The sequence below is a fragment of the Carcharhinus amblyrhynchos genome, chromosome 1, assembly GCF_965287045.1.
Source record: "Carcharhinus amblyrhynchos chromosome 1, sCarAmb.v2.hapA, whole genome shotgun sequence".
NCBI lineage: Eukaryota > Metazoa > Chordata > Chondrichthyes > Carcharhiniformes > Carcharhinidae > Carcharhinus > Carcharhinus amblyrhynchos.
Window position 1 is genome coordinate 142095685 of NC_137324.1, and position 20275 is coordinate 142115959.

At 44.3% G+C, this 20275-nt stretch overlaps 1 protein-coding gene across 1 annotated transcript in view; it reads right to left on the reverse strand.

Annotated features, from left to right (window-relative positions):
• Positions 1-265: 265 nt before the first annotated feature.
• LOC145345640 (uncharacterized) overlaps positions 266-20275 on the reverse strand; it is a 157660-nt gene continuing 137650 nt past the window's right edge. The window contains exon 11 of the mRNA XM_080193461.1: positions 266-1123. Coding sequence (XP_080049587.1) covers positions 1001-1123 — 123 coding nt within the window. The 3' untranslated portion in view covers positions 266-1000. The remainder of the gene's footprint in view (positions 1124-20275) is intronic.

Below are 20275 nucleotides of genomic sequence, written 5' to 3' on the forward strand. Positions count from 1 at the left end.
ACTTTTGAATGGACCTACCTCACATTATGTTGATCTTTCTCTACATCCTAGCTATGACTGTAACACGGTATGTGAGTCTTCGAGGAGTTATAGAAGTTATATTCTAGGAGATATAGGAGTGAAGCCTTCTGATTCTCTCCTTTCCTTGTCTATGAACAGTATGCTTTGTCTGTATAACGCACAAGAAAAATACTTTTCACTGTATTCTAATACATGACAATAATAAATCAAATCAAATTGTTTGTTGGAGAGAGAGAGAGCGTGAGAGGGAAATATTATGCAGCACCTTTTATCCCTCATTGGTTTCGTGCTCTTTTGGGCGGTCTCTTGATTATTGTCAATCAATCGATCAGGGCTTCATCACCCTGTAAGTGCTGGAGGCACATAAGTCACATACCTCCCTCCCAAATAAAGGCCTAAGGCCTTTGTCTGGTAAACAAGTATGCTTGACCAGAGTGTGTTTATTGTCTTTGAGATGGCTTATTTCCTGTGTGTTCGAATGTTTGAGCTTTATTTCTGTCCTTTAAGTTGCAGCCTGTCGGTTTCTGTACTTGGCCAATTATCCCAAAATGCTTTTGTAAGTCGCCATTTTAGGTGGCCTGTCTGGCCACACTAATCATTTATCCTGTCGCTGCTTTTGAAACTTTACTGTGCATACATTGGTTACTGCATTATGTATTTTTCCTATTGCTATACTTCTGCTATGTGCCAAGACTGTGTAAGATATTTTCTTTCTTCTTTGGTGTTTCACTTAAAATCCGAGTACAGGAAATCACAAATTTTCTATTGAAATTTAGAAAATAATTGCTTGATAATTAAGTACTGTATCTATTTTATTTGTTGAAGTATTGTGTTACATAATAATAATTTAGTTTATTGTAAGCAAATGCATACAGAAATGTTCCACATAAGGTTTCATGGTAAAAAGATATAGGTAAAAAATTATTCACATCGTTGAAAAGCAAAACTCAAAGTTTATTCACCAATGATATGTAATGTTTTATTTTCCAAATGGTATTGTTTTATTAGGGGGGCTCCAAGGGGGTGGTGGCTCATCATATTGCAGAATGCACCTGATTTTCTGTTGTTTCCTATCATGCTTTTCCTGCATTTGTTTTTGTTCCTGTAATACAAAAATTGAAAAATTAATATTTGCGACATTACATTAAGATTACAATTGCTCAAATCTGACAAATCATTGAATCTACAGCACGGAGACAGGCCCTTCAGCCCAAACTGGTCCATGCTGACCAAAATGCCATCGAAGTGAACCCGAGTTGCCTACATTTGGTCCATTTCCCTCCAAACCTTTCCTATCCATGCATCTGTCCGAATGCCTTTTAAATACTGTCAATGTCCCTGCCTTAACCACTTCTGCCAACAGCTCATTCCACATACATACCACCCTGTATAAAACAGTTGTTCCTTAGGTTCCCATTAATTTTTTCCTCTCCTTAAGAGGAGATTTACCAGGATGCTGCCTGGTTTGGGCGGGTAGGTCTTATGAGGAAAGATTGAGGGAGCTGGGGCTTTTCTCTTTGGAGCAGAGGAGAATGAGAGGCAACTTAATAGAAGTTTATACGATGATGAGAGGGATTGATAGAGTGGACGTGCAGAGACTATTTCCTCAGGTGGATGTAGCTGTAACTAGGGGGCATTACTGTAAGGTTCATGGTGGGGGGTATAGGAGGGACGTCCGAGGTAGATTCTTTACTCAGAGAGTGGTTGGGGTGTGGAATGCACTGCCTGCTATGATAGTGGAGTCGGACACTTTAGATACTTTTGAGCGGCTATTGGATAGGCACATGGAGCACACCAGAATGACAGGGAGTGGGATAGCTTGATCTTGGGATTGGACATAGCTCGGCATAACATGAGGGCTGAAGGAACTGTACTGTGCTGTACTGTTCTATGTTTTTGACTTAGAACAATGCCCTCTAGTTCACGATTCCCCAACCCTGGCAAAAAGAGCAAGTGCATTCACCCTGTCCATGCCCCTCATGACCATATACACCCCTATAAGATCACCCTTCAGTCACCTATACTCCAAATAAAATTGTTCTCGCCCGCCCAATCTTTCCCTTTAACTCAGTCCCTTGAGTCCCGGCAACATGTAAATCTCTTCTGCACTGTCTCCAGTGTAATAATATCTTTCGTATATCAACGCAACCAAAACCAAACACAATACTCCAGGTGCAGCCTCAACAATGCCCTGTACAAAAGCTACATAACTTCCCAACTTCTATACTCAATGCCCTGACTGATGAAGGCCAGCATGCCAAAAGCCTTCTTCACTGCCTATCTACCTGTGCCTCCACTTTTAGTGAACTGTGCAACTGAATTCCAAGGTCCCTCTGTTCCAATGGTATGCCATAAGGTCCTATCATTCACCGTGAAAGTCCTTCCTAGACTTGTCTTCCCAAAAGAACCAAAAGAACAGCAAGTAGCTATCACAGAGACGTGGTTGAAGGAAGAACATGATTGACAATTCAACATTTCTGGATATACAATCTTCAGGCAAGACAGGAGAGGAGGAGGGATTGCATTATTAGTTAAAGAGTCAATTACTGCAGTAAAGAGAGATGATATCTTGGAGGAGGCATTGAATGAAGCTTTTCAGGTACAGCATAGGAATAAAAAAGGGGCAGCGACATTGTTAGGTGTTTATTATAGATGCCAGATAGTTAGAGGGCTATTGAGGAATAAATGTGTGCACAGTTTGTGGAGGTGTGTAAAAACCTCCAATAGGGTTTTAAAAACCTGCAATAGGGTTATAATATTGGGCGATTTTAACTTTCCCAATATTAATTGGGATATACATAGTGTTAAGGACTTAGATGGAGTAGATTTCTTGAAATGTGCGCAGGAAAACTTTTAAAATAAATATGTAGAAGGTCCAACAAGGGAAGGAGCTGTGCTGGACTTAATTCTGGGGAATAAAATCGAACAGATGGTTGAGGTGGTGGTGGGGGAGCATTTTAGTGATAGCGATCACAACATGGTACAATTTAAGCTTCTTGTGGACAAGGAAATAGGCAAGCTGCAAAAAAAAAGGTTTTGGATTCGGGAGCACAGATTTTAGTAAAATAAGACAGGATCTGGCCAAAGTAGACTGGGAATAGCTGCTAATGGGAAAATCTACAGAAGAGCAGTGGAGGCATACAAAAAAAGAGAGTGCAAGCCCAGCATGTTCCCTCTCGCGTGACAGGTAGGGATAACAAACCCAGAGAACCATGGATGGTCATAGATATTTAGGATACAATGAGAAGGGAAAAAAAAGGCTGTTAAAAAGTACAAGGGGAGCAAATCAGTGGAGGTATTAGAAAGGCATAGAAAGGACAGGGTGGAGCTTAAGAAAGCAATTAGGGATGCAAAGAGGGGATATGAGAAAGTTCTGGCTGGTAAAAGTAGGGAAAATCCCAAGATATTCTATATCAATGGGAAGAGGATAACCAGGGAAATGATAGGGCCCATTAAGGACCAAAGGGCTGACCTGTGCGTGGAGCCAAAGGACATTGGTAGAGTATTGAATGAATACTTCACATCCATCTTCACCCAAGAGAATGGTATGAAATTTAGGGAGACAGGCTGCAAAGTTCTTGAGCAAATTGACATAGGGACGGACAAGGTATTGGCAGCTTTAAAGTGAACAAATCTCCAAATCCAAATGAATTGTGTCCTAGGCTGCTTTGGGAGGCAAGGGAGTAGATTGCAGAGGCTCTGACCCAAATTTTCAATTCCTCTCTGCCCATGGGAAAGGTGCCAAATGACTGGAGAACAGCTAATGTGAGTTAGCTATGTAAGAAGGGTTGTATAGATAAACCAGGGAGCTACAGACCAGTGAGTCTCACGTCAGTGGTAGGGTAACTATTAGAGAAATTTCTGAAGGAGAGCCTCTATCTCCACTTGGAAAGGCAAAGCTATCAGGGAAAATCAGCATGGCTTTGTCAGAGGGAGGTCATGGTTAACAAATTTGATTGAATATTTTGAGGAGGTATAAATGAGGGTATTGCAGTCGATGTAGTTTATAGGGATTTCAGCAAAGCCTTTGACAAGGGCCCAAATGGAAGACTTACAATGAAGATAAATTCATATGGGATGCAGGGTAATTTGATAAAGTGCATTCAAAATTGGCTCAGTTGTAAAAGACAGAGGGTGATGACAGAAGGCTGTTTCAGTGACTTGATGTCAGTGCCCACATACCAAGGGATCTGTGTTGGGCCTCCCTAATATTCGTCATTTATATAAATGACATTGAAGACTATGTTGGGGTAGGATTCGTAAGTTTGTGGATAACACAAAGATTGAATGGGTGCTTAACAGTGAGGCGGAGTGTCTTGGCCATAAGAAGATATAGACAGAATGGTCAAATGGGCAGATCAGTGGCAGATGGAATTCAACCCTGAAAATGTGAGGTGATACACTTTGGAAGGAGCAGCTTGAGAAGAAAGTACTCAATGACTGGTAGAACATTAGGAAGTTCTGTGGAGCAAAGGGATCTTGGGGTTTATCCACAGATCTCTGAAATTGGGACAGCATATTAATAGGGTGGTCAAAAAGGCACATGGGGCACTTGCCTTTATCAATTGAGGCATAAATTACAACAACAGGGAAGTCATGTTGGAGTTGCATAGAACTTTAGTCAGGCCACAGCAAGATTACTGTGTGTTCTGGTTGCCACATTATTGGAAGGATCTGATTGCACTGGAGGGGATGCAGAGGAGAGTCACCAGGATGTTGCCTGGAATGGAACATTTAAGTTATGAAGAGAAGTTGTGTCATCTTGGATTGTTTTAGCAGAGAAGATTGAGGGCTGACCTCATTGAGGTGTACATGGACAGAGTGAATAGGGAGCAGCTCTTCCCCTTTGTTGAAGGGTTGTCATAAAGAGACACAGGTTCAAGGTGAGGGGCAGGAGGTTTGGAGGGTGAGAGGAAAATCTTTTTTAACCCAGAGAGTGGTGACAGTCTGGAAGATGCTGCCTAGTAGAGTGGCAGAGGTGGGTTGCCTAAAAAGTATCTGGATGAACACTTGGTACGTCATAATATTCAGGGCTATAGGCCAAGTGCTGGCAGATGAGATTAGGTGGGAGTTCAGATGTTTCTAATGTGTTGGTGTGAACTTGATGGGCTGAAGGGCCTTTGCTGTGCTGTATGGTTCTATGATTCTAAGATCAAGTGCCTGCACTGCAAAAGCCATCTCATCACAGAATCATAGAATTCTACATTTGGCCCACTGAGTCTGCACTGACCACAACCCCACCCAGGCCCTATCAGCTGAGCAACTGACTCAGTATAAATAAAAACCTGTTGAGAATTGTTAAATTGCTTGGAATGGCCCAGGGTGAGGCCTTCAATGTTGGAGTACTGAAGTTTCTTTGTTAAACCTTTTTCTTTGATTTATAAGTTGGACTAAGTTTTGTTATTTTTTATTGCCTATACCTGAAGAGTTTCCCTGTGGACGATCAACATTGAAAGATTGAGAAGGATGTGAATTTGATTGTCCCCCTGTCTTTTTAGATGCCAAACCATATCGGCAATGGAAGATGGAGGTGGAAATGTGGACCCTTGACATCACAATTCTGAGAAAAAGCAAGGTATGTGTTAGCTTTGTCACTTCTGATTAGGAGCAAGATAAGGAGCAAAATATTTTCCGATTGGATAGCAGATGCTCCAAATAAAGAAGATGGGTTACAGCTCTTGCTATGATACTTAAATAAGTTTTACCAAAAAAGACAAGTTCTTAGAAAGTTATGACGGATGGGTGATATTTGACAGGGTCAGAAGACCAGTATATCAACAAAAAGTATATCATGGATTTTGATAGAGGCTGTAACAGGCTAATGAAATTTAATTTGGAGATTTTAGATGCAGTATTGGCCTGTAAGTTGCTGTACTGTGCATGTCTGTCACAAATGGATAATAATATGGAGATGCCAGCGTTGGACTGGGGTAAACTCTCCATTCACCTAACGAAGGGGCAAACCCTGAAAGCTTGTGAGTTTACTATCAAATAAACTGATTGGACTGAAACCTGGTGTTGTCAGACTTCTTGGGGTCCGGGTCCATAGGACTCTTAAATCGGCCTCGCAGATGGAGAATGTGGTCAAGAAGGCATATGGTGTACTGGCCTTCATTAATCGAGGGATTGAGTTTAGGAGTCGGGAAGTAATGCTGCAACTTTATAAGACGCTTGTCAGACCCCACTTGGAGTACTGTGCGCAGTTCTGGTCGCCTCACTATAGGAAGGACGTGGAAGCTATTGGAAGGTTGCAGAGGAGATTTACAAGGATGTTGCCTGGATTGGGAGGCATGTCTTATGAAGATAGGTTGAGGGAGCTGGGAGTCTTCTCCCTGGAGAGACGAAGGTTGAGAGGCGACCTGATAGAGGTTTATAAGATGTTGAGAGGAATAGGTAGGGTGGATTCTCAGAGGCTATTTCCCCGGGCTGAAATGGTCGCTATGAGAGGACACAGATTTAAGGTGCAGGGAAGCAAGTACAGAGGAGATGTTAGGGGTAAGTTTTTCACTCAGAGGGTGGTGAGTGAATGGAATTGGCTGCCGTCGGTGGCGGTGGAGGCGAACTCGCTGGGGTCTTTTAAAAGACTTCTGGATGAGTATATGGGATCTAATGGGATTGGGGGTTATAGATACGTTTATGGCTTAGTAGGTATAGATGTGATCGGCGTAACTTGTGGGCCGAAGGGCCTGTTTGTGCTGTAGTGTTCTATGTTCTTACTGTGGTTACTCCAGTCCAATGCCAGCATCTCCACATTATAAAAAAATCAGCAAATTAAAGGACACTCCACACTACTACCATACACAATTATTTATCAAATATCTGTTTCTCTCTGCCTCTCCCTCTAAAAAATGTTCCCAATTAAAAAAGATTCAACCCTGCTGTCATACACAATTATCAAATAATTGTCTCTCTTTCTCTCTCTGCCACTCCTTCTCTCTCTCTCTCTGCCTGTCTCTCTCTCTCTCTCTACCTGTCTGTATAAAAAAAATTACCAAATTTATGACACTCAACCCTGCTACCATACACAATTAATTATCAAATATCTGTTGCTCTCTCTCACAGAGTCACAGAGTCACAGAGGTTACAGCATGGAAATGCCCAACTTGTCCTTTTTGTTTAAACCCCTGAGCTAGCCCCAATTGCCCGTGTTTGGTCCATATTCCCCTATACCCATCTTACCCATGCAACTGTCTAAACGCTTTTTAAAGGACAAAATTAAAGGACACTCAATCTTCTACCACTAAAATTATCAAACACCTCTCTGTATAAAAAAACACACGCTGCCATCTCCCCCACCCAAACACATACACACACGCTGAACCACTAACTGCCCCACACACAGACACCCTGAACTAGTCACTGTACCCCACACACACTGCCCCACATGCACAGACACCCTGAACTAGTAACTGTACCCCACACAGTGCCCCACACATACTCCCATAACCAGTAACTGTCCCCCCCAGACACACATACACACATCCTGAACCACACACACTACCCCACACAGATTCCCTGAACCAGTAACTGTACCCTCCGCACACACACCCTGAATCAGTAACTGTGCCCCCACACACTGCCCCAATTGAGCTACTATAGATAAGAGGGAATTTGATGATTAACAAAGTATCAGTGAAGCAGGGGATGAAGCTATTACTTCAAAGGTTCAGGTAGCCCAAGTAGGCATAGTGGTATCACACACTCTCAAAGGGTCAAGTGAGTGGAAGGATGCAACTATAATTGGGAAAGCAGGAAAAACCTCAGCAAAGTGTAAACACTGCTCAACATCCAAAAGCATGGGCAAGAAGCCAAAGATCGGGAAAATGGAGTGGAGAGATGGAAGCAAAAAAAGTGAGATCTAAGTCCAAAGGATGAGACTGAGTACTTGTGAATGCAGGAAAAAGTCACAAATCTGTGACCAAAGTTGTGTCAAGAGAAAACAGCGGTCTGACAGTAGCAGCCCTGACAGGAACAGACATGATGTGGATGTGCCGGCGTTGGACTGGGGTAAACACAGTAAACATGACATGACAGAACAGACATGACAGTAGAGGCCAGAGTTTAACAAGGAAGACTAGCAATCAAACAGATAATAGGAGTAGAAGTCCCCATGATGGGGAAGTGTTGATAGCTGCCAACGAAATGGAGCTCATGGGAGAGAGACCAAACAAAGAGAGCTGGACAGCTGGGAAGAGTTTGGGATGTACACCGAGAAACGTTTTTCTGCTGTTCTAGCATCTAATAATTGGATGTCTAAATCAATAGATATCAAAGCGCCATTTCTGCAGGGTGAAACATTTCAAAGAAGTTGTTTTGAGGCCGCCCAAAGAAACAGTACATTTATGGAAATTGAATGAATACATTTAGGTTAGGTGATGACATCAAGGGTTTGCTATTTGTCTGTAAGTTCTGTATTGCTGAAGACTGGCTGTGTCCAGTTAAAGGCAGGTCCAGTAAAGTTTTACTGAAAGTCTGAAGGAAAATTAGCTGGAATTTTTGTGATACATCTGGATGATTTCCCATGGGATGGCACAGAAGAGTTTGAAATAAGGATAATTGAGAAGCTGAAGACAGAATTTAAAATAGGGAGTCAAGCAGCTGGTGCTTTTTGATCTCTTGGTCTTGATATCCGACAAGGTACATTTGGGTTTATGATGAGTCAACAGGGATATCTAAACAGCATTAGTCCCATTCCATCGCTAGAGAAAGGTCGGTGGAAAAAGAGGAATGGGCCAATGAAAAAGAAACAGAATTGTTGAGCAGTATGATAGGACAGCTAAATTGGCTATGCACACAGGCAAGACCAGATGGAAGCTATAATGTCCTGGAGCTAAGTAATATAGGTCTGCTGAGGAACAGTGGAGGATCTTTAAGGAGATCTTTCTTGGTGCTCAGCAGAAATTTATTCCGATGGTTAAAAAGGATCGTAGGAGGAGAGATAATCAGCCGTGGATAACGAAGGAGGTAAAGGAAAGTGTTAAATTAAAAGCGGATGCGTTTAGAGTAGCCAGAATAGTGGGCGAGAAGAGGATTGGGAGAGGTTTAAATGTCAACAAAGAATGACAAAGAAGTTGATAAAGAAGGGTAGGATAAACTATGAAGCTGGGCTAGCGCTTAATATAAAAAAGGATAGCGAGAGTTTTTATAAATATATAAAAAGGAAGAGGCTGGCTAGGGTGAACGTTGGACCCTTTAGTGGTAGGGGATGGGGAAATGGCTGAGGCCTTGAATAACTTTTTTGTTTCGGTCTTCACGGACGAGGATGTGAATAATTTGGTAGGAGTGGAGTGCCTGAATGACATTATTGTTACTAGAGAGGCAGTGCTCGACAGACTGGAGGGACTGATTGTGGACAAGTCCCCAGGACCAGATGGAATGCATCCAAGGGTTCTGAAAAAAATGGCGGAGGTGATAGTGGATACCTTGGTGATTATTTTCCAAACGTCGCTGGATTCCGGGGAAGTGCCGAAAGATTGGAAAACGGCAAATGTTATGCTGTTGTTTAATAAGGGTGGCAGGCAAAAGGCAGGGAATTATAGGCCGGTTAGTTTAACGTCTGTTGTAGGTAAAATGTTAGAATCCGTGATCAAGGAGAAAATAGCGAGGCATCTTGAGGAGAATTGTTTGATAGAGCAGACACAGCACCGTTTCGTTAAGGGGAAGTCGTGTCTGATGAATTTATTGGAGTTCTATGAGGATGTGTCTAGGGCGGTGGATAAAGGAGAGCCGGTGGATGTGGTGTTTCTTGATTTTCAGAAGGCGTTTGACAAGGTGCCTCACAAGAGGTTATTACAGAAGGTCAGGGGGCATGGAGTTGGGGGTAGGGTGTTAGCGTGGATAGAGGATTGGCTGTCAAATAGGAGGCAGAGAGTGGGGGTCAATGGGTGCTATTCGGATTGGCGGTTGGTGACTAGTGGAGTGCCCCAGGGGTTGGTGCTGGGGCCTCAGCTATTTACCATTTATATAGATGATCTGGAGAGGGAACTGAGTGTATGGTGTCGAAATTTGCTGATGACACCAAGATTGGTGGAACAGCAAATTGTGCGGAGGGTGTGGAGAGTCTGCAGAAGGATCTAGATAGGCTGGGCGAATGGGCCAGGAACTGGCAAATGGAATTTAATGTTGGCAAATGTGAGGTTGTCCACTTCGGTAGGAATAATGGTAGGAAGGACTATTACTTACAAGGCGAAAAACTGCAGCGTGCAACGGTGCAGAGGGACCTCGGGGTCCTTGTGCATGAGTCGCAAAAACCCAGCCTGTAGGTGCAGCAGGTGGTCAGGAAGGCGAATCGGATGCTGGCCTTCATAGCGAGGGGGATTGAATATAAAAGTAGGGAGGTCTTGCTGCAGCTGTATAAGGCACTGGTGAGGCCGCAGCTGGAGTACTGTGTGCAGTTTTGGTCGCCGCACTTATGCAAAGATATTTTGGCCTTGGAGGGAGTGCAGAGGAGGTTTACTAGGCTGATACCGGAGCTGAGGGGGTTGAACTATGAGGAGAGGCTGAATAAACTAGGCTTGTACTCATTAGAGTTTAGAAGAACAAGGGGAGATCTCATTGAGACATATAAGATGATGAATGGGATGGATAGGATAGAGGTGGAGAGGCTCTTCCCGCTCAGAAAGGACAGCAGGACTAGAGGGCACAGCCTCAAGATAAAGGGGGGGGCGGTTTAGAACGGAGTTGAGGAGGAACTTCTTCACTCAAAGGGTGGTGAATCTCTGGAATTCTCTGCCCGTTGAAGTGGTGGAGGCTGCCTCGCTAAATATTTTTAAGACGTGGGTTGATAGGTTTTTGATAGGCAAGGGGATTAAGGGTTATGGGGAGAGGGCGGGAATGTGGAACTGAGACGTGGCAGATCAGCCATGATCTTATTGAATGGCAGGGCAGGCTCGAGGGGCTAGATGGCCTATTCCTGCTCCTATTTCTTATGTTCTTATGTTCTCATATTAAGGTGCACCTCAGTAAGATCTTGCAGGCAAATAAAACTTCTAAAAAAAGATTCTAATTAGAGGAATGTGTAATTAAATTCCCAGCCTTAGGAGAACAGGAAAGCATGAAGTTAGTTGTGTTTAGTGTTGCTTCACATGCCAATCTACCAGATGGACATTCGAGTGGTGCCAGATTCATAATATTCTTGGTAGATAACAAAGTTATTGCCCCTTGGCCTGGGAAGCAAAGAAAATAAAAACAGTAATCAAAAGTACATTGGTGGCTGAAACCCAAGTGTTAGTCGAAGCATTGGATATGGGGACATTTCTGTCTGATATATAAATAGTTTTTTTTTATGGCCACATTGTACCATTGAGTGTCATAAGAACATAAGAACATAAGAAATAGGAGCAGGAGTAGGCCATCCAGCCCTTCGAGCCTGCCCCGCCATTCAATAAGATCATGGCTGATCTGTCGCTGTTCAGTTCCACTTTCCCGCCCTCTCCCCATAACCCTTAATCCCCTCTCCTATCAAAAACCCATCAACCCGTGTCTTAAAAATATTTAGCGAGGCATCTGTCCTTATGGGACAATGTTCGCTCAACAAAAAGTTTAACAGAAGATGAATTTGAGAATTGATTTGGTCAGCATTAAACAAATGCTGGAAAACAAGGAAGTTTCTAAACTTAACTGGGTTGGTGCAAATCTACAGTTATACTAAATATACTAATACTGCTATACTAAAAGGAAAGGTACTGGAAAGTTATTCAGAATACTGGAGGATGGTTGTCTTAAATTATTTTGAAACAAAGGACTGATCCAATAAACAAAGAACAAAGAACGAAAACAGCCTGGGAAACAGGCCCTTTGGCCCAACAAGCCCGCGCCGCCATTTTGACATTACCAGTCCCCCCTCCACCCATGACCCTTATCTATGCTTATGGCATTCCACATTGAGGGAAACTAATTTAGGGACAATTTATTACCTCCAATCAGCCTAATAGCACATCTTTGGGGTGTGGGAGGAAACCGGAGTACCCGGAGAAAACCCACGCAAGCACGGGGAGAATACGCAACCTCCCACAGACACTGGCCCAAATCCATGTGTCTACACAGCAAACAGTGGTAGTCACTGAGCTGTCGTGTTGCCAGCATCTGGTCCAGTTTAAGCACACACTAATGACATGAAGCACTAGACTACTCTCGAACATTCAAGAGCAGCCTGAGTATGACTCATTGCGTGTATGCCCCTTGTTGGGCAACAAGGCAGACCGACTTAAAACCTGTGAATTAAAAGAGAAAAACATTAGTGTGATTCCACATACTTTTACAGTACTAGGGACGTCCCAATGCTAACGAACCTTATTTAAAACAATCTCCTATATCCTCCCATCTCCAACCCACTCATGTGCCTGTCTAAGTAACTCTTAAACAACTCCAGAGTGCCTGCCTCCACCACCTTGCTCGACAGAGCATTCCATACCCCCACTACTCTCTGTGTGAAAAACCTCCCTCTAATATCCGTGTTATACCTCTCCCCCCTCACCCTAAGCCCGTGGCCCCTCGTACTGTGCGTCTCTAACATAGGAAATAGCTTACCTCTGTTTACTCTATAATCTTATATACCTCTATTAGATCCCTCCTCAGTCGCCGTCTTTCTAGGGAAAACAGCCCCAGTTTGCTCAATCTTTCCTCATAACCCAGTCCTTCCATACCAGGCAACATCCTCCTCTGCACTCTCTCCAGAGTCACCACGTCCTTCCGGTAGTAAGGCGACCAGAACTGGATGCAGCATTCCAGATGCGGCCTAACCAATGTTCTATACAACTGCAACATTAGACTCCAGCTCTTACACTCTCTACCCCTTCCTATAAAGGCTAACATACCATAGGCTTTCTTCACAACCTTCTCCACTTGTACTGCTACCTTCAAAGACTTGTGCGCTTGCACCCCCAGGTCCCGCTGCATTTCTATACTCTTTATAGGTTTACCCTTTATCATGTAACTCTCCCCTACATTATTCCGGCTAAAATGCATCACCTCACATTTATCCGGATTAAACTCCAATTGCCGTATGTCTGCCCAATATACCAGCCTATCTATATCCTGTTGTATTGCCAGACACTGCTCCTCACTGCCTGCCAATCCAGCCATCTTAGTGTCATCTGCAAATTTGCTGATCACACCGCTTACTCCCTCTTCCAAGTCATTTATATATACTACAAAGAGAAGAGGTCCCAGTACTGAGCCCTGCGGCACACCACTAGTGACAGACCTCCAGCTAGAAAAGGATCCTTCCACTACTACTCTCTGTCTCCTCTTAACAAGCCAGTTCTCAACCCATCTAGGTACCTGGCCCTGTATCCCATGAGCCTTAATCTTTTCTACCAACCTACCATGAGGGACTTTGTCAAACGCCTTACTGAAATCCACATAGACGACATCAAAGCCTCGTCCTTCGTCGACCGTTTTTGTCACCTCCTCAAAAAATTCTACCAGATTCGTAAGGCAAGACAAGGCCTTTACAAAGCCAAGCTGCACATCCCTAATCAGATCGCAATGCTCTAAATGCTCATACATCCTATCCCTAAGAATCCTCTCCATCAACTTGCCTACCACTGACGTCAAACTCATCGGCCTATAGTTACTAGGGTTATCCCTCCTACCCTTTTTAAACAATGGTACCACGTTCGCTATCCTCCAGTCCTCTGGGACCTCACCTGTGTCCAAAGAAGAGGCAAAGATTTGTGTCAGAGGCCCAGCAATTTCATCTCTCGCCTCCCTAAGCAGCCTAGGATAAATGCCATCAGGCCCCGGAGATTTATCAGTTTTAATGCTACCTAAAAGCCCTAACACTTCTTCCTTCGTAATGGACAGTTCCTTCAATTGGTCTAAAGACTGTACCAGACATCAAGCCCCTCTCCTTTGTGAATACCGACGCAAAGTATTCATTCAGGATCTCCCCATTCCCTCAGACTCTAAGCACAATTTCCCTCGTCTGTCCCTGAGAGGACCGATTTTACCCCTTGCCACCCTTTTGCTCCTAACATTGGAGTAAAACACCTTTGGATTTTCCTTAATCCTACCTGCCAAAGCCATTTCATGCCCCCTTTTTGCCCTCCTAACTCCCCTTTTGAGATCCCTCCTACTTTCTCTGTATTCCTCCACCGCTCTCTCCGTTCCCAGTTGCTTAGACCTAACATACGCCTCTCGTTTCTTCCTGACCAAGTCCTCAATATCTCTAGTAATCCACGGCTCTCTAATCCTACCTTTCCCATCCTTCCTCTTAACCGGCACATGCCTTTCCTGCACCCATTTCAGTTTTCCCTTGAAAGACTCCCACATGCCTAACGTGGACTTGCCCTCCAACAGCCTATCCCAGTCTGTATCCCTAAGCTCCTGCCTAATCCAGCTGTATCTAGCCTTCCCCCAATTTAGCACCCTCCCCTTAGGACAGCACTCATCTTTTTGCATTAGTATCCTAAAGCAGACAGAGTTGTGGTCACTATTAGCCACATGTTCACCTACTGCAACCTCAACCACCTGACCCAGCTCATTTCCCAGAACTAAATCCAATATAGCTCCCTCTCTAGTTGGGCTATCTACATATTGCTCCAAGGACCCTTCCAATACACATCTTACAAATTCCTCCTCATCCGAACCCCCAGCTCTAGGCACCTTCCAATCGACCCCAGGGAGATTAAAATCTCCCACTACAACAACCCTGTTCTTCCTACACTTATCCAAAATGTCTCTACATATACCCTCTTCCACTGCCCGCGGGCTGTTGGGCAGTCTGTAGTACACCCCTAGCATAGTAATCACTCCCTTCCTATTCCTCAACTCCACCCACAGAGACTCAATTCCTAACCCCTCTATATTACCCTCCCTCTGCACCGCTGTGATCTGCTTCCTAACTAACAGCGCCACTCCCCCTCCTCTTTTCGACCCTCCCCTGTCATGCCTAAAACACTTATACCCAGGAATATTTAACTGCCAGTCCTGCCCTTCCTTTAACCACATCTCTGTCACTGCCACCACATCTAAATTCCTCGCGAACATTAAGGCCTTAAGTTCATCCGTTTTACCCGTCACACTCCTCGCATTAAAACAGATGCACTGAAGACCTACAAGCCCACTCGGATCCTCCTTCTCCTGGGAGATTTTCCTATCATCTAGACTTACCCTGTCACCCAACTCGCTCCCAATCCCAGTGCCTACTGAGCTATCTGTCTCCTCCCCACCCCCCCTTCATATTAGTTTAAATCCTGCCGAAACACTCCAGCTAACCTCCCAGCTAAAATATTTGTGCCCTTCCCATTTAAATGTTCCCCATCCCACTTGTATAGGTGCCCTTCCCTCACAAAGACTTCCCAATGGTCTACAAAAGTAAAACCCTCTGTCCTGCACCAATCCTTCAGCCATGCATTCAGCTGCAGGATCTCATTATTTTTAGCCCTGCTATCATTGGGCACTGGCAGCAGCCCAGAGAATGCCACCCTGGAGGCCCTGCACTTCAGCCTGGCCCCCAACTCCTTGAACTGCCTACGTATATCCCCCCTGCTCTTCCTTCCTACGTCCTTCTCTCCTATGTGTATAATTACATTCGCCTGGGTCCCTTGGCCCTTCAAAATCCCCTCTACCCTCTCCGACACATCCTGTACCCCTGCTCCAGGGAGGCAGACTACCATCCTGGAGTCTCGCTTTTGCCCACAGAACCGCCTATCAATTCCTTTAACCCTCCCATCCCCCACCACTATCTCACATCCAGCCCCCTTCGTTCCCTCTGAGGCATTCTGGTCTTCCTCTCTTGTCCTTTCTACCCCAGTTGTCACCTTACCCCTGATATCTTGGGAGACTACCTCTCGGGTAGTCTTTGGATCATGACTCCTCTTCTTTTTCCCCTTCCTAACAGTAACCCACCCATCACCGCCCCCACCCCCCCTCCCCCGCCAGGCTCTGGGATCCCCACGTGACCGTGGTTCCTATCCATTATTGTAACCAATGACAAAATGTGATGATCAGCTGACTCAGTATACATAAGAAGCTATTGGGAATTGTTAAATTGCTTGGAATGGGCCAGGGTGAGGCCTCAAATGTTGGAGTAATGAAGTTTCTTTATTAAACCCTTTTCTTTGATTTATAAGTTAGAGTAAGTTTTGTTAAATTTTATTACCTACACCTTCTAGAGGATTAACACCCACAGTCCTCCAGCAGCACACACTCTTTCAAAAGTGTGTTAACCAGGGTTCAGGGTAAGCACATTCTTCTTAGAGTGGAGAGCAAGGTTGGTCGAATTAAGGAAGCCTGGATGACTTGGGATATTGAGGCCAAGAAGATGAAGGAGGCACACATTTTATGCATAGGCGGCTAGAATCAAGTGGTTCCCTTTAAGAGTACAGAGGGTGTAGGAGTAGAATTAAGAGCGAAATCAGGAAGGTAAAAAAAGGGGACACGAGAGTGCTTTGGCAGATAGGGCAAAGGAGAATCCAAAGAGATTTTACAAATACATAAAGGGCATAAGAGTAACTAGGGAGAGAGGAGAGCCTTTTAAAGATCAGCAAGATTATCTACGTGCAGATCCACAAGAGATGGATGAGATCCTAAATGAATATTTCTCATTAATATTTAGTTGAAAAAGGCGTGGATGTTAGGGAACTTGGGAAGTAAATAGTGATGTATTGAGGAGTGTACATATAATAGAGAAGGAGGCGCTAGAAGTCTTAAAGTGCATCAAGACAGATAAGTCCCCAGGACCTGACGAAATGTATTCCAGGGCGTTGTGGGAGGCTAGGGAAGAAATTGCAGGTCCCCAGCAGAGATATTTGAATCATCAACATCCACAGATGAGGTGCCTGAAGATTGGAGGGTGGCAAATGTTGTGCCTTTGTTTAAAAAGGACTGCAGAGAAAAGCCTGGGAACTACAGACTGATGAGTCTCACATCTGTAGTAGGTAAGTTGTTAGAAGGTAGACTGGATCTTCAGGCTAGGGACGTAGCTTTCAGTGGAAAATCATGTCTCATAAATTTGATTGTGTTTTGAAGGGGGTAACCAAAAAGTAGATGAGGGCAGTGCAGTCAATGTTCTCCACACAGACTTTAGCAAAGCCTTTGACAAGTACTGCAGTGTAGGTTGTTGCATAAGGTTAAATCTCACAGGATTCAGGGTGAGGTAGCCAAATGGATACAAAATTGGCTCTGTGACAGAAGACGGAATGTGTTTGCAAAGGGTTGTTTCTCAAGCTGAAGGCCTGTGACCAGTGTGCCTCAGGGATCAGTACTGCGTCCACTGTTATTTGTCATTTATATTAATGATTTGGATGAGAATTTGGTTACTAAGTTCACAGATGACACTAAGATTGGTGGTATCGTGGACAGTGAAGAAGGTTGTCTAGGATTACAACAGGATCTTGATCAATTGGGCCAGTGATATGACAAATGGCAGATGGAGTTTTAGATAAATGTGAGGTGATTCATTTTGTTAAATCGAAGCAGGGCAGGACTTACTCATTTAATGGTAGGGCATTGAGGAGAGTTATAGAACAAACAGGTCTAAGGGTACATGTTTTGAAAGTGGAGTCACAGGTGGGTAGAGCGGTGAAGAAGGCATGCTTGGTTTCAGTGGTCAGAACATTGAATACAGGATTTGGGACGTCTTGTTGAAGTCATACAGGACAGTGTAAGGTACACTTGGAATATAGTTCTGATCACCCTATTGTGGAAAGGATATTATTAAACTACAAAGAGTGCAGAAGAAATTTACTAGGCTGTTACCGGGACTTGATAATGTGAGCTATAAAGAGGTTGGATAGACTGGGACTTTTTTCTCTGGAGCATAGAAGGCTTAGGGGTGATCTTATGGAGGTCTATAAAATAATGAGGGTATAGATTAACTAGACAGTCAATATCTTTTCCCAGAGATAGAGGGGTCTAAAACTAAGGGGCATTGGTTTAAGGTGAGAGGCTCAGAGGGACAATTCTTCCACACAGAAGGTGGTGAGTGTTTGGAACAAGTTGCCAGAGGTAGCAGAAGAGGGTACAATTTTGACTTTTACAAAGCATTTAGACAGTTACATGGGTAAGATGGATATAAAGGGATATGGGCCAAATGCGGGCAATTGGGTTGAGCTTAGTGGTTATAAAATAAAGGGGCAGCATGGACAAGTTGGGCCGAAGGACCCATTTCCAAGATGTAAACCTCTATGACTCCCCATACCCTCCCCCCACAGCAACAGATACTCCCCATAGCCCCCCACAGTCCCACAGCAACACAAACTCCCCATATCCCCTCACAGCCCCCTTGCAACACACCTCCCACAGCCCCTTCCCCTATTCAGAAACACACATCTTGAACCCATGCAGTAGTGCTGCTTGACAAGTCCTGAGGCTGTAACACTGCCACTTCAGAGAGTTTCTAGCCCCTAACCCTCCAGCAACACTGCTTGCTGCTACCAGCACTAGGAGCCAGAGTCAGTGCTAAGACCAAAGGACAGCACACTGATCCTGGGTTCATACTGAAAGAAGTGGAACCCCGTGAACAACAGCAGCAGTTTGAAAGTAGAGACTTACCTCCTCGCTCACACTCAGTGCTGCAGCGAACGAGGTCATTAAGACAGGTGAGCTGGGCTAATTGGGAGTGAAGAACGCTAGTTACATTGATGAATGCAAATTGACGTGTCACGTCGTTTTTTTTGGTAAAATGGAAATGGGCACCACTCCTGCTAGCTGCATCGTGCCAGTTTTATGACTTTTCCCCGCCGCAAAATGGGTACGATTATTAAGAACAAAGAAAAATACAGCACAGGACCACTGGCCCTGCAAGCCTGCGCTGATCATGATGCCTGCCTAAACTAAAAACCGTATGCACTTATGGAGTCCACATCCTTCTATTCCCATCCTATTGATGTATTTGTCTAGTTACCCCTTAAATGCTGTAATCGTACTTGCTCCCACCATCTCCACAGGCAGATATTCACCACCCTCTTGTAAAAAAAACTTGCCTCACACAAGTGAGGCAACAAGTGAGCCTAAACTTTTCCCCATGCACTTTAAACCTATGTCCCCTCGTATTTACTTTTCTACGCTAGGAGAGAGTATTTGACTATCCACTCTGTTCATGCCACTCAATCTTGTAGACCTCTATCAGGTCACACCTCAATCTCCATCATTCCAGTGAGAACAAATCAAGTTTATCCAATCTCTTCTCATAGCTCAGACCCTCCAGACCAGGCAATGTCCTGGTAAACTTCTTCTGTAACCTCTCCAAAGCATCCACATTCTTTTGGTAGTGTGGCGACCAGAATTGTACACAATATTCTAAATGAGGCCTAACTAAGCTTCTGTACAGCTGCAGCATGATCTGCCAAATTTTATACTCAATGCCCTGACCAATGAAGGCAAGCATGCCATATGCTTTCTTGACTAGCTTATCCACCTGCATTCCACTTTCAGTGTCAGTGGGCATATACGCCCAGATCTCTCTGCCTGTTAGTACTCCTGATGGTTCAACCAGTTACTGTATAATTCCTACATGCATCAGACCTTCCAAACTGCATTATCTCACACTTCTCCGGATTAAACTCCATCTGTCATTTCTCCACCCAAGTCTCTAACCAGTCTATATCTAGCTGTGTCCTCTGCCAATCCTCTTCACTATCCACAACTCCACCAATTTTTGTGTTGCCTGTGAACTTATTAGTCAGGCCAGCTACATTTTCCTTCAAATACACTACGAGCAACAAAGGCCAAATGATATCGTAACATTTGGCCCAGTGACTACAAAAGCAGGTCGAGGCTAGGAATACTGTGGTGAGTAACCCACCTCCTGACTTCCCAAAGTCTATCCACCATTATAAGGCACAAGTCAGAAGTATGATGGAATACTCCCCACCTGCCTGGATTGGTGCAGCTCCAACAACTTGCAAGAAGCTTGACACCATCCAGGACAAAGCAGCCTGCTTGATTGGCACCACACCTACAAACATCCAATCCCTCCACCACCAGTGTGTACTATCTACAAGATGCACTGAAGCAATTCAATGATTCTTAGACAGTATCTTCCAAACCCATGACCACTTCCATCGAGAAAACAAGGGCAGCAGATACATGGGAACATCATCACCTGCAAGTTCCCCTCCAAGCCACTCACCATTCTGACTTTGAAACATATTGCTGTTCCTTAGCAGTCGCTGGGTCAAAGTCCTGGAATGCCCTTCCTAATGTTATTGTGGGTCACTCACAGCACATGGACTGCAGTGATTTAAGAAGGCAGCCCACCACCAAATACTCAAGACAACTGGGGATGGGCAATAAATGCTAGCCAGCA